This window comes from Petromyzon marinus, chromosome 35, assembly GCF_048934315.1.
Source record: "Petromyzon marinus isolate PM22_M1 ecotype Great Lakes invasive population chromosome 35, UKy_Petmar_22M1.pri1.0, whole genome shotgun sequence".
Lineage (NCBI taxonomy): Eukaryota > Metazoa > Chordata > Hyperoartia > Petromyzontiformes > Petromyzontidae > Petromyzon > Petromyzon marinus.
The window spans coordinates 5,965,838-5,981,122 of record NC_133701.1 but is presented as its reverse complement, the minus strand read 5'-3'; the positions used below and the strand labels follow the sequence as shown (position 1 = coordinate 5,981,122).

Below are 15,285 nucleotides of genomic sequence, written 5' to 3'. Positions count from 1 at the left end.
GAGATTTGTTCACGAGGCAATTCAGATTTACAAACACAGACACAATTTCAACCGAGAAGATGGCTTCAAATTAAGCAACCATTGGAAAGATGTTCTAAATCGAACCAAACATTAAACTAATTTTCAATGGTACAGTATATTTTTTCAAGTAGTGGTATCCCAAACTTTCGCAGCTGCTTAAATTCCATTTTCACACCATCAATAGGGAAACTCCCCCTCCCCCCCTCGCCGGTCTACACGTCTCCCCCTCTCTACACCGTTAATCATGCTAAGTCCGCCAAGTAAATGCTAATTTTTATGCTAATTCCTTTGTCAAGGCGCCTTGTTTCCTCTCACACAGCGTAAAGGTCGCGGTGTGTTCTTGGCTGTGTTCACTCCAGCGCTGTCCTCAAGACAGTCTGGTCCCTTCACCTGATGAAGGCCACTTGTGTTGTGGCCGAAACGTCGTGAATTTTTATTTTTAATTTTTGTTGTTTTATACTTTTACGTGACTTTACCGAATAGAACCAAAGAGTATGGATCCTTGCAGTCACGAAAGCGTCAAATCTAGAATTATTAATAGACTGTTCATTTGGGAGGCAGCCAATACCCTGGTTTAAAATATATAAATATATAAAGGTGGGGGCCGGGGTTGCAGGGGGGCGTATCGGAGCTTAAGCGTAGGCTCTCAGCTGCCACGTGCACAGCACAAGAGCCGTGCAATGAAAGATAATTTGACTTAAAAACTTCAGAGCAAATCTTGAGACAGGTTTTTCGGGGGGCTGGTCCACATTGAGATGTTTGGCCAATTAAATGTTTTATATATACGTGGTGGGGGGTGGGAAACCAGATGATCCCGAGAAAACTAAACCAAGGGCCAATCGTTTTCACAAAGCAGCAAGCTGTGAATCACGGCAGCAGCTGTAGTTCATCTGTACCCAGCGTTTCAACTCCAGTCCCTGTGATCCCCCCCACGTTTTTGGCTGCCTGTTAGGCGATTGCCAATATTTCCTGGTCCTCACACAAAACAAATTCAGCCACTGCACGCGGCTGACGGTTGGTAATCACGGAACACCCTCTCGTGCGAACGCAGGGGGTCGACGTCAGGACTGGATTTGACGAACCACTGGAGATTGTAGACATTCGTTATACTGTGGAGCAGCAATACCACCGGCAGAGAAAACACAGCAGCGGCTATTATCGGCGCCACTCGCCACACCGCGCAGGCACGCGCAAACGGACAGCGGCGACACGATTAGAGACACCGCACACTGCACAGCTGCACAACAACCCGTGAGCGATGCTACTCACCGCGCCGCACTGCAGCGACACCGTTGAAAAAGCTACACACTGCACCGCACAGCAACATCAAACGTCACAATGGTAATGGCCATCACGGGGTTGCGGAATACCGCACAGTAACGCAGAAACGACAGCCGCCAGGAAAGTTATGATCGTGCTGTGTGTGCGTGCGTGCGGCAGAGCAACAAATCCGTACGATGTGAAGTCTGTGCGATGCAAAAACGCAAACAATGAGTGAAAAAACGTCACGCGGAATGCTTGCGCACGGTGACACGACAACGATGGTGATGTGCAAATGTGTTCGCAAAGCACGTGACAATTCACCCCACTGCCGAGTTGAATTATCACAACTGCAGATTACGAATTGATTCAAGAAATTATTCCATCATGGCCCCGTGAGATGTGATGACGCCGTAAGGAACAACCTCACCACGCTCTGCAGTAACGAGACACGATGATTCCCTTCATGATGCGACAACAACCCTATGCGACAATACGACCCTGTACAACACTACGACCCTGTACAACACTACGACCCTGTACAACACTACGACCCTGTACAACACTACGACCCTGTACAACACTACGACCATGTACAACACTACGACCCTGTACAACACTACGACCATGTACAACACTATGACCATGTACAACACTACGACCCTGTAGAACACTACGACCCTGTAGAACACTACGACCCTGTACAACACTACGACCCTGTACAACACTACGACCCTGTACAACACTACGACCCTGTACAACACTACGGCCTGTACAACACTACGACCCTGTACAACACTACGACCCTGTACAACACTACGGCCTGTACAACACCACCACCCTTTACAACACTACGACCCTGTACAACACTACGACCCTGTACAACACTAAGACCCTGTACAACACTACGGCCTGTACAACACTACTACCCTGTACAACACTACGACCCTGTACAACACTACGACCATGTACAACACTACGACCATGTACAACACTACGACCCTGTACAACACTACGACCCTGTACAACACTACGACCCTGTACAACACTACGACCCTGTAGAACACTACGGCCCTGTAGAACACCACGACCCTGTACAACACTACGACCATGTAGAACACTACGGCCCTGTACAACACTACGGCCCTGCACAACACTACGACCCTGTACAACACTACGCCCCTGTAGAACACCACGACCCTGTACAACACTACGACCCTGTACAACACTACGACCCTGTACAACACTACGACCCTGTAGAACACTACGGCCTGTACAACACTACGACCCTGTACAACACTACGACCCTGTACAACACTACAACCCTGTACAACACTACGACCCTGTACAACACTACGACCCTGTACAACACTACGACCCTGTACAACACTACGACCCTGTAGAACACTACGACCCTGTAGAACACCACGACCATGTAGAACACTACGACCCTGTAGAACACTACGACCCTGTACAACACTACGACCCTGTACAACACTACGACCCTGTACAACACTACGACCCTGTAGAACACTACGGCCATGTAGAACACTACGACCCTGTACAACACTACGGCCCTGTACAACACTACGACCCTGTAGAACACTACGACCCTGTACAACACTACGACCCTGTACAACACTACGACCCTGTACAACACTACGACCCTGTAGAACACTACGGCCATGTAGAACACTACGACCCTGTACAACACTACGGCCCTGTACAACACTACGGCCCTGTAGAACACTACAACCCTGTACAACACTACGACCCTGTACAACACTACGGCCCTGTAGAACACTACGACCCTGTACAACACTACGGCCCTGTACAACACTACGACCCTGTAGAACACTACGGCCCTGTAGAACACTACAACCCTGTACAACACTACGGCCCTGTAGAACACTACGACCCTGTACAACACTACGGCCCTGTACAACACTACGACCCTGTAGAACACTACGGCCCTGTAGAACACTACAACCCTGTACAACACTACGACGCTGTACAACACCACGACCCTGTACAACATTACGGCCCTGTAGAACACTACGCATGCAATGCACGACATGAACAATCTCCGCTCCCCAGGCTGAGTGCGGCCTGAGCCCCCCCCAGCTCACCGTATGTGGGCGTCGTGGCAGCGCTCATGGACGTGGAGGACGACATGGAGGAGGAGCTCTCGGCGCGTGCCAGCGGGGCCAGCGGGGGGCTGAACGCTCGCGGCTGCACGGGGACGGGAAGGGGGGGGCAAGGGGGTGGATGGGTGAGGACGAGGGGCAATGGAGCGGGGGGGGGGTAGTTGATGGGTGGGGGGGCGGGGTGAGAGAGGATGAGACCATCGACTCACGAAACCATAGAACCTGGTTCAATCGCAGAGGTGAGCGGCTGAAACGAATGCAGGAACTTGACGCTTTTGGGTCAGCGTCACGGCCATCGAGAACCCACCGTGCCACCCCAACCATCCGCCGCCCTTACGTTCTCCTCGATGCCCCCGAGTTTGCTGGGCAGGAGTTTGGGCCGTGACGGGGGCCGGGGTGGTGGAATGAGCGATGTACCCCCCCCTCCTCCTCCTCCGCCTCCCCCCCCTCCGCCATTCGTCGTCTGCGGGCTCTTGGTGGTGTGAACTGGAGAGGGCCCTGAAACAAAAGAAATGCTGCACGTAAACGAAGGCAACGTAAGCGGACTTAACTCTGCATAACGACGGTTACCAGGTCCCTGGTTCCTTCTGAATCGGAATGAGCTTTCGGTTGCTGATGGTCATCGCCATCGGCCGTGATCTATCCACCGATGGACAAAGGACCGCGCCCATGCCGTCTCTCACGGTCTTGCGAAGCAACGATGCATTCTAGCTCCCGCACAACGGTCCGATCACATCGCTCCGGCTCCACGTTGAGCGTTCCCTCCTTTGGCTGCCAATCCGTGGTCAGTCTCGACCATCGACCATCACCGCTCCAAAGTCCACATGCTTTTCCTTTAAGCGGTGGATTTGATGCCTATAACTTCCGTGTGTTCTCTGATACATGCATTCCTCCTTGTTTTTCTCAGTGTAAATCTTCTTTGCTCGCTCTTCAGCTTATGTTACATTTTCTTTGTCGATGTCCCATGCTCCCGATCCGTATGCCACAGTGGGCGATATAAAACATTAAGATAAATAATTGCGATTGCACGCAAGAAAACAACAACCTGCGGTTATATTCGTAGATTGTAAAAGTGTACCTCGCTCAGTGTCCAAGGGTGTCCCAAATACGCTCTACAAACGACAATAAACACATTTTCGCTAACTTTCTTCATGGCTTGGCCAACTTCAGCAGCGAGTGACATCTGAGCCTGCATTAATCAGCGAGGTAAAGTACGGTGAATCAAGAACCATATATTATTTGTTGAATAATATTATTGTTATTATTTTAATGAGCGGCGAATTTGCCAATTGGCAGCTGTTGACTGCCGGATCTTTTGCAGTGCGGCCTTTGGTCAAAGCTCCCCTCTGCTGTTGGGCAGAGCATGAAAGGAGCACGGGACTGGTAAACAAAACGAGTATCTTGTCCGATGACACCATCTGCCAGAGAGCCCGTGGGGCACAAGTGAACCCACACACGCACGCATTCATCGAGCGCAGGCAGACATCTGGAGAAGCATATTTTTAAACGTGCTGCCATTGTCATGTCAATCATTAACGTCATCGGGCGAGTCCCATCCACTGCTGGATGAAGCCCCCCGCCCAAAGTCGTCGCTATCGCTAACGGTCTTGCGTTGCAGAGATCCATCCAACACGTGATAGGCCTCTGACCCCAACACACGTGATTTTGAACGGTGTTACTCGGTCAACCCCACCACAGCTCAAATACAAAAAACGTTACCCCAACTCATCACCCATGGCCATGGACGTCCAAGCACCCTGGACAGTGACCCCCTTCAGGTTGCGAACCATGGACGTCCAGCACCCTCGACAGCGACCCCCTTCAGGTTGTGAACCATGGACGTCCAGCACCGTGGACAGCTCCGTCAGCACCGGATCCACGGCGCTGCAGCTCGCACTCACTCACGTACCGGCGTCGCCCGCCCCGCGCCCACCGGCCGTGCCCACGGCCTGCTGAACGCCGTCGAGTAACCCCTCCTCCGCTGCTCCATCCGACAGGGCACACTCAATGCTGGACAATTCTGTCGGCGCTAGTTCGGAGCCGCCCGCGAGTTCCTCCGGCGGTGTCTCCTGCCGCACCCGCGGCAGCTGCGTCATGGCCCGCGATTTCTCCGCCCTGGGCGAGGGCGGTAGCGGCGGCGTGCCGGGCGGCCCCGAAGACGACGGCAGCCGCGGCGGCGGGGTTCTGGGTGGGCCCGTGCTGGGCAGCGGGGGCGGCGTCCCGCCCGACGGCGTGGCGCAGCGTCTCCCGCAAGCCGCCGGCGACGCCGGCGAAGACTTCGTCGCCGGCGTCGCCGGGAGCGGCGGGGGACTGGAGGGCGGCGGCGTCGGCGGCCGCGGCGCCGGCTCCTCCTCGGGGGCGACGGGCGGGGACGGCGGGGACGGCGGGGACGGCGGCGCCAACGCCGAGGGCGGCGTCGGCGTCAGCCGCTGCGCGGGAGGTCGGGGGGGCAGCGGCGGAGGCGGCGGGGGGCTCACGGGCGGCGTGGAGCAGCGGGTCGCTTCGCCGACGGGCGAGCCGGGCTCGGAGAGCGGCCCGAAGCGGTAGACGGCGAGCGAGTCCGAATCCCAGTGCATGGGCAGCGATGTGCGGCGCGGCGACGGGCTCTCGGGCGGCGACGGGGACGTCTCGGCGCCGCCGCCGCCCACGGCCTCCTCCAGGGGCAGCGAGCTCGGCAGCGATCCCCGGCGCTCCAGGTAGACTCTGACGGTCGGCCGGGGTGGCGGCGGTGCCACGCCGGTAACCACGCCGCCGCCCCCCCCGCCGCCACCGCCGCCGTCGTCGTCGTCGAACGACACCCAGTGGTCGTGCTGCTGCGCCGCTTCGGCGCCGGCGCCGGCGGTCGCGCTGCCGTTTTCGCTGCGCGTGCCCGGGGAGCGAGCCGTGCTGCGGTCGCCGCTGCCGGGGGACGTGTGCGCCGAGGAGGCGGTGAGCGGCGGGGCGGAGGCCGTAGCGCCACGACCCCTACTGCCTTTGTGCCTCCGCGAGGCTTCGGTCCGCGGCGGGGGTCGGGGGTCGGAGAGGGCAGTGGTGGGAGGGTGGTGGAGGAGGGCGGTGGCGGAGGAGGTGTAGGAGGGGCGGACGTGGAATGGAAACGGAAGGAGGGGAGAGGACACCAATGCAGGGAGAAGGTGAGGAAAGAGAGACAGAGACACAAACCACAAGAGACACAACAGGGCGAGAGTTCGGATGAGGGGTGGAAATGCAAAAGGCGGTGATGGAAGAGACACGAATATAAAACATCCAGACATCAGTAAGGCAGCAGCAGCAGCAAATGTACACACAAGACGTACGAGAGAGCAGTTGCCCAAGCATTTGATTTTTCAACCGATCACTGTGTTAGGCAAGGCGAGGAGCCCTGCTTTGGTAAGGCATTAGTAAGCAAAGAAAGTGAGGCAGCGACAGTCCGCCTGATCGTTAGTGAAGCAGAGTCAAGCGGAACTGCGACTTGCAGCGCGGGCAGCTGAGAAGCGAAACAGCTCAGAGCAAAGGGGAGCACCCTCCTGCCCTCCTCCATCTCTACCACCGGTGTCTACCGTGGTCACCCCACACAAGATCTAGCACCACCCCCTCCTCCCCACTCCGTGTGACTTTTTAAGCACACGTTCAAATACGTCACCTGTGCTTGGCCCCAATGGTTTGGTAATTGTCCGGTGAACACCAGAAGTTAACGTTTACTGGGAGTAAAAATAAGGCCGTCGAGCACTCGCGATGAAGCTTCAGTCAAGGGGGAAATCCGAGCGCTTGTTAAATTCAAGCGGTCGAAGGATCCGCCAACGTGAGACGTTCACGTCAATGGGGATTCATCTTCGCTGGCAGGAAAGGCTGGACGGTGAAGTCCGTGTTCAGGCTGGACCTCCGCTTGGCGGTGCGAGGACGACGTCGCCATTGTCGAGGCGCTGTAGGCTTCGCGGTAGTCGGTGGGTGGGTGGGGGGGGAGGCGGACGGGGGAAAAAACCCGAGTCGAAAGTGCATCGGCGCGTCGTCACCGAGGATTTGCGGAGACGAAAAGGCGACGGGCAAAGTGGGCGCCCTGGCGCACGTCTTCGGCGGGGATAGTGGGAGCGGAATGCAATGTCCGTGGCCGGCTGGAAGTCCCAAAACGATAACGGAGCAACGGTGGAGATGCTCCTCGTGTCGGGGGGGGGGGCGGGGGGTAACGCAGCCGCGTCCACTGCGTTTGCGGTAGTTCACGACGTTGTGCTGGGATCAAGAAATCGATTGACCGCTCGGACGAAGTGCACTGAAGATGACGACCGGTGATCTGATTATGATGAAATAGTTGGAAGTTTATTTTGTAGGAAGGGTAAATCCTTTTCATTTAAACCAGTCCTGGGCCTCCCCTAGGTCAACTCTGCCTTAAATGGTTACTGACTAAAGGGGGCGATTGGGTCTATCTGTCTCATTCGGATAGGAACTACCAGGCCAGCTGAAGGCAGCCATAAACCGGTGTCAACTATTACCCAAGCTCTGTGTCTGTGGTCTGCCAGCAGGGGTGGTGGACACTAGCTATGTCTAACTCCCATTGAGTCATTTGCAGGTAATATTTGCAATTTCAGTAAATTTGGAGCATGACGCCGGCCCACACTACTCTCGCAAGACACGTCACGGGACCATTAAGCTTATGCTGCTATTTGTTTAATGGTTAATACACCTGCAGCATTAACTAGGGCGGCCGATGCCTTTGAACCTGCGCAAAAAGCGGCGAACGCGCTGCCGCCAGGCTATTTGACAGCTCCAAATCGTCAGCAACAAGTTGCATCCGAACACATCCTTGTTCCTCCCCTAGTTCAACTCGGCCTTAAACGAGTAATAGGCACAGCGCGCACGCATCAGCAATAGGAGTGCACAGCCGGCTGGGCGTGGTGCTGACCGCACCAACCTCCACGGTTTGCCATGCCAGCCTGGACAGAGGTGTTCGCGAACAGCAGCCGCCCCCCAAATGGGTTGGCAAAGGCTGCACAGGCGGTCACCGTCCTCGTCTGCGTGGGGACGGGCGCTACTCACCGGGAGAGGTGGGGTCTGACTCGCCGGCGCCGCCGTAGAGAGGGTCCAGGGCGGCCAGCAGGTCGCTGTTGGTCTTGGAGTTGCCACTGGGGACCAACACAGGCAGGACGCTCAACGAAGCCAGCCGCATCGACAACATATCACGGTCGACAACTTCCAACGTGAAATGATTTGAGGTCATTTCGTTGGACAGATCAGCAGTTCCTGAGCTGTGTTCTATGGCCGTTGGTGGCCCGCAAGGCCGTGGGACGGAATCTGCGGAACTTTCGCAGGTGACATTTTTTTTTCATAAAACTCCATGTTTTTTCATGCATGGTGGTCAGCGAAAATGTTACGAGCGTCAACGGGTCCAGAAAGGTTGGGAACCAGTGGGGTAGATCATGAATGGTGATGATGATGATGAGAGCCCAACAAGAGCACAAAGTAACCAGGGACCCTATGGTATGGATGATGAGGTAAGTACGACCGAGTACGTTAACATGATTAAAAAGATGTTTCCATAACACCACCCTTAGAGGGCGGCAGAGTGTTATGAGGCCAAAAGTCTCTCACAAGCCGTGTGTATGTACGTTGAACTTCTTTCGCACCGTACGTAGGCAACCGACGTGCTGATTTGCAGGTGCGGGCTGTTGTGCGTGGGTCAAGTCGATGAGGTCAACAGTGACCGGGGTGGTGGAGGGCAAAGCCGAACGAGGCTTCGGGTCTCCTGTGCGATGCATTTTTTTTATTAAGGATTGCAGTTTAAAGGCAGAAGCACTTTGTGTGTAGAATGGACTAACAAAGACTTGTAAACATAGTATAAAAAATATACATGGCATATACATTTTTTTAAAATTTCTGATTGTTACACCCACAACTAGGTGTCTTGACGAGAGACACTAGAACGGTGAACAATTCTTGCCAAAACGCGAAAATGTACTCGTAAATTACTGAAGTGGCAAACGCACAGCAACCGTCGCCCCCCCCCCCCCCCCGCTCCTGTGAGCGCTCACTACTCGTCGCGGCTTTCCCTGGGTAAAGCAACTTAACAACAGCGATGACGTTCGAGGGAACCCCGGCTGTGGGGAGACGGTGGATCGGTGGTGGCGGTGGTCGGGTCTCGCACCTGATGTTGTCGGGTGTCGGGGTGGAACGCCGTGGCCTTGACAGCTCATCCGCTATCAGAGGAGAAGAGACCGGAGGAGAAAAAAAAAATTCATGAGCGCGGCGCCGGTCATCGTCGCTCACTTCACAGCAGGCCAAGTCGATTTCGCTCGGAAATTCACCACTATGACAAGCCGGTGGAAATGAGACAGGAGGTGTCACATAACTACTCCTGAGATCTCTTCAAAGCGACCTCCAACCCCACTCCACATTCAGCGCAGAATCAATATTTAAAGTCACGGGTTATTTTGTTATTTTGCTTGTTCATTCCTCGATAGGGCCGGGGGTCGATCAAATGACTCCATTTAAAAATCACAGGTGGCGCAAACCAGGATTCGAACCCAGGACTCGGTGTGGGTGTCAGCTGAGCGCTATGACCTCCGAGCCACCGGGCCACCTATAACCAGACGAGTTTAAGCCCCCCCCCCCCCACCCCGTCAAAAGGCTTTCCAACTAAATATAACTCAGCTGGGCTTCGTAGGCTTCTCTCGTGACCCAGAGAGGAATGCGGGTATTATCCATGAAAGATGTAAACACCTCCATCAACCCCACTGACACCACGAACAGGTAAGTGCAGGTAAGTGGTCGAAAATCTTTAAATAAACATTACTTACTCGACGAGTTTCTTTTAATAGGACCCTGAAAGAAAAGAAAAAACCCGTAAGAAAGGACAAAATGAAACGGAGCGACCGCGCAAAAAAAGGCCAACAACGTCTGGATTTCTCCAACAGGACGGAATGTAATCGGTGGCATTCCGATGGCGGCAGCGCGTGCACAGGACGGTTGCGGAAGAACAACAGGATTGGCGAGCGGAGTTGAACGTCGATGAGGCTTTGAATGAGACGGTCAGATCTGTGGCGACACAACCGTGCTGCGTTGGGGGATTGCCAGTTGCGACGAACGGCTCCGGAACGTGGGCGGCTTACGTAAATTTCACCAAGGTGTTTATTTATTTATTTATTTCCCCCCCCCCCCCCCCCCGAGTTATAATACGCACACAGGCGGCTCACAACTGATTGTGAGATCAGATCGCCGGCGTGAGTAGAGTAAATTGTGTTGTACATCCCCTCCTCCACCCAACACAGCCGCCCCCCACCCCCCCCCCCACCCCCAAATCAAATACCGCTGTCACGTGAACACATTGGCCCAATTAATGACTGCTTCAGCATTGTTGAAGAGCAATACGATGCTGAGGCAGCGACAAATTGGTACGTTTTGTTCATCACACGACAACTCTCATCGATTGGCTGTGCCGGGTGGAGGAGGGTGTACGACACACATTTTTACTCGTATGACCCGACATAAAAAACAACTGTGAATCATAATATTGGTCGCGAAAGCCTGTGAGTGCGTTAAAAAATTATGTACAGGTGGATTGACCGAGTAACCAGAATGCACTGGCAGTGGCTTCAGTCCATCATCAGCGCATTCTCCAGCAGACGAGCGCATGCAGCACATTCAGATTCCTGGTCTGGTCGGAGCACAGCACTAGTGAATCATCATCATTAAAATGATTAATCATGAGCATCATCATCATGCTGCGTTTATGTTCTCCCATTGATGGATTCCTCCAATTGCATGCGTTACCTAACACCTATGAGAGTGGAAAACCAAAACGTCACCTAAACGGAGAGCGTTGTAGCCACCGCTGACGTAATGGTGAATTGAATTCTGGTGTCAGGGTAAATGTTACTCTCTCTGCATCCCTTGCTACAGCTGGCCTCCCTCCGAGGAGCAAACAGAGCGCAATGTTGTTTCATGATCATGGCCGTTACGCCACACAGCAACACCTTAGAGGTGACCACGTAGGTCTGCGCCACGTTGCAACACGCCACGTTAAACATTCACGTCGCCTTCGGTGGGACGTTAATAATTCATCGATAAATATCGGTTTTTAGGAATCGGGATAAGAGCATTGAATCGTGCGTGTTAAAAGCGACCATTTCCATTCTGATTTTATTCCGGACTTTCCTGAGGATTCTTGGCGCGGTTTCAAGCAAAAACGTCGTACGTCATTTCCACATGTTGGTTGTGAGACTTGTCCATTGGCTTACCGGTGAGAGCTGAAACAATAAAAATTGCCGTGTTAAACGCTTGTACACCGCGTGACTATTTCATTTGTTCGGCTACAAGGGAAAAAAATTGGCCAGATCCTTACGAGGTCTAACCCAATAATCCACTTCGAATCATATTTCCAATTCGTATACATTTTGATTCAAATGTTTCCATTGAGTTAGATGGCGTACGTATCATGCGGATTAAGAGCTAAAATCCTCCACCGTCCGACAAGAGCCAAACAAATCAAGTTGTGACCCGACGCAAACGTGCCAATTTGATTTTGTTTTTGTTCGTGGAAACGCAGCGGCCACCGGGAGGTTCTCCATCGCCAAGGGTGCCGATAAGTGGCTCGTGAAAATCAAGGCGTGATCCCAAATCGCGAATTCTGATGTGCGTAATTATTTGACTTCGGTGGACGTGCTGACGTGTATTGATTCAAGCAAGGCCAGTGACACATCATGAACACGCCCGACTGACTCCGTTTGGCTTACTGCGTCTGCGTTTCCATTGAAGTAGCATCCCGACCGATCGATCGTCTTTAGTATCCGTCTCACAATTCGCCTCCCTGGAAATTCCACTAATCGCTGCGATTCAGGATCTCGTTTTTAATTGGACAAGTTTCTATTGTTTTCTTAATCGTTCTGTCAGTTACATAAAATTTGCTGCAATTGTAAATTAATTAGTACATTTACATTCGTATGCATTTATCGTGATTGAAGGAATCCGTTTTAATCAAGGAATTGTTACCTGCTTAACTTTTTTACATATCTATGTCACGGATAGACATGATGGCGAAGATGACGAATAGCGACGACATGTTGAGTTGGAGGATTTCTCCATTGTATTTCTGAGTACAGAATACTGATTTCAACGTCAGAAATTATGCCACCTTCAAGTACTTCCTTAAGGCACGAGATGGTCATTGTTGGTTGAGGTTCATGTAAATTGAACAACATCGCACATCTCAAAGGGTGGGTTTTTTTAATATTCCAGCAGCGTTACCAACGGCACAGTTGTTGCTGTCATAAATTTCGACCCCTCGCCGTCATGAATTTCATTTATTGCATCGCCAATTTGGTTAAATGTCGATTTCACCGTGACATTAATGTCAATTCAGCAAAGACAACAGAGACGACACAGGAACGCCAGGGTTCGGTTGTTTTCAACGAGAGCAGAAAAAAAACGAGATTTGTACAAGGATCACGTACAACGATTAGGAGGCCAGGCAAACGTGATCACAACATATCGAGCAGCAAAACACGTGACTAACAAAAGTGGGACAGACATTATGAGGGCAAAAAATATATTACGTTTGACAGATTCAAAAACAAGGATGCGTTCAAGAGTTTTTGCCTGTGAAATGTGAATCTCAGACATCGACACATATGTGAAAAAACAGCAGACATACAAAGACAAAGGTGGCCTATTGGCAACGCTTGCCCCGAACTTGCTGCAGGAGTAAGCGTTGTTAGTAAGCTACTAAATAATGTTGGCATGATGGACGGGGCGTGGTAATTGTGGCCATGACATCACCCCCATTGCTTTCTCTCCCCAGCGCTGCGGATCACACACCGCAGCAGGTAATAATGAAAGGCTGAGCTAATAATGAAAACCGGTTAAGATATTACTCACCACTGATGTTAGCCGTGGCCAGGAATCAAACTTGGGCAACGGGTTACATAACACGGTGTGTTAACCGCTACACCACTGGTCTTTGTTACACCCCGAATGCAGAGACGAACATCCCCCTAATCGTGTACCCTTAACAGACTGTAGGGGCAAGTGCTGTTAGCGAGCACCTATGAAGGCCGGCACGGGAATCAAACGCTAGACGCCAGGGTTGGTAGCACATCGCGCTAAACTCTGCGCCATCGCTATCCACACCTTATTACACAAAGACAAAGATCCCCCATATAGCCTTAACAGACTGTAGGGGCAAGTGCTGTTAGCGAGCACCAATAAAGGCCGAAAGGTACACGAAGGGGTGGGTGGCCAGCACCACGCCCGACCACCTTTGTCTCCCCAGTGGCGATGTTTTTACACACCGCACCAGGTACTCATTTGAGGCTGAGTCGACCTAGGGGAGGCCCAGGACCGGTTCAGATAATCGTAACTGGTGTTGGCCGTGAGCGGGAATCGAACCTGGGTAGCCGGGTTTATAGCGGAGCGCGCTAACCGCTACACTATCGCTCCCCACTTTTACACACGCACGCACAGACATCACTGCTGTTCCTATCAGATGGAAATCGTTCGTTGGTGCCGTGCAAAGTCAGGGCGAGGAGACACGCTCGCAAATAACAAACGCCACACACCGGGCTCTTCCGTTGGCAGGAAAGCAGGAAATTTTGCACTGGAGAGCAATCGCTTTTGGTTGCCACTGACTCTGATTTTATCTTCTTTTAGATGTATAGAGAGCCTTTGTTCAAGGTGCTTAACATAATAATAAAAAACACAATATAAGTAAGAATGATTTACATGACAGGGGCAAGCAATGGATGGAATGAGTGGCCACGATAGAGGGTACGATAGAGGGTACGTAAGAGTTACAGAAGGGATGGGTAGGGGAGGGAAGAGGAAAAGAATGGGCAATAGAGAAGAGGTGAGGATTTAAGAGCGGAACGAGCTTAAGGAGGGGCACTGCTTAATGTGCAGGCATCTAACTGCAAGTGCTCACGATCCTGAATGGGTCTGGCTTGAAGACAGACGCAACCCCAATAAAGCGATAAGCCGCTGTTGCGTTTTTGTTATCGAAAGCACCGTCGATTCACGGAAGCGCGGGAATTTAAATTTCCTCCAATTCAGTTTGTCCTTGATACACAAAGTTGATGCAGGGGGGTGCTCCGGTATACCGATTCTCTTGACAAAACCCCCGATAGTGTAGTTCTATGAAGGCTCATTTTGACGCAGATGATAACAAGGCTTTGCACGCTGCTCAACTGCAGAGCTCGGGAAATGCGATTTGACAGCGTCTTCGAACAATGGTTTGAAACTCATGACGGACAGCTCGGGACGTACCACCCCACGTACGTCTCCGCATTACAACATTCCCGGGGGGTGGGGGGGGGAGATTTCAGTTCGTGGGATTGCCATTTCTTTTTTTGTTCAAGCAGGGTTGCGTACACGAAGGCCACGTGTTACACTCGCAAGCAAACGGCGTGCAAGCAGGCTGCCATACGGAGAACAGAACAACGACAACAACGGTGGCAATCAAACAAATGCGACGACGACGACGACAAGTGAAACGAAAGCAAAACCAAGCGAGGGGACGCGGGGGCCTGACTTGGCCAACGTCCGACTGAGCGGGCGCCACACTGGATTTCGTGAGGTCCTTTCCGAGGCAGCTGTTTTGGTTTGAATGATTTTGACTCAAACGCGGTGAGTTTGGTGCCAAAAAAAATAAAACCCAACACGAGTGCTGCGACGACACCGCCGTCACGCCCGGCATGGCAGGGCAAATTTTTTTGCGTGCTAGGGGTCGAACGATTTGGGGGTCAGGATTCAATGAAGTATTTTTTTGGTTTTCTTTCACTTGGCGGTCACAGGAGGGAAGGCGACCCCATTAGATGCAACATATACGAAGAGATTCGAAGCACCATCGTGAGCTTAAAAAGCAACATGAGTCGATGCATCGTTGCGCTCTAAATATGAA

The 15,285-nt window shown here is 52.5% G+C and overlaps 1 protein-coding gene across 11 annotated transcripts in view; it reads right to left on the bottom strand.

Moving 5' to 3' along the window:
• Nucleotides 1-15,285, bottom strand: part of FCHO2 (FCH and mu domain containing endocytic adaptor 2) — an 89,676-nt gene that overhangs the window by 11,322 nt on the left and 63,069 nt on the right. For 6 of the 11 annotated variants that reach the window (XM_032966130.2, XM_032966132.2, XM_076071876.1 and 3 more), the window contains 7 exons: nucleotides 10,193-10,217; nucleotides 9,541-9,592; nucleotides 8,436-8,521; nucleotides 5,338-6,417; nucleotides 3,736-3,926; nucleotides 3,411-3,513; nucleotides 1,291-1,329 (listed from right to left, as the gene is read on the bottom strand). In XM_032966130.2, coding sequence (XP_032822021.2) covers nucleotides 1,291-1,329; nucleotides 3,411-3,513; nucleotides 3,736-3,926; nucleotides 5,338-6,417; nucleotides 8,436-8,521; nucleotides 9,541-9,592; nucleotides 10,193-10,217 — 1,576 coding nt within the window. The remainder of the gene's footprint in view (nucleotides 1-1,290; nucleotides 1,330-3,410; nucleotides 3,514-3,735; nucleotides 3,927-5,337; nucleotides 6,418-8,435; nucleotides 8,522-9,540; nucleotides 9,593-10,192; nucleotides 10,218-15,285) is intronic. The other 5 variants (XM_076071875.1, XM_076071882.1, XM_076071874.1 and 2 more) reach the window with 4 other exon arrangements.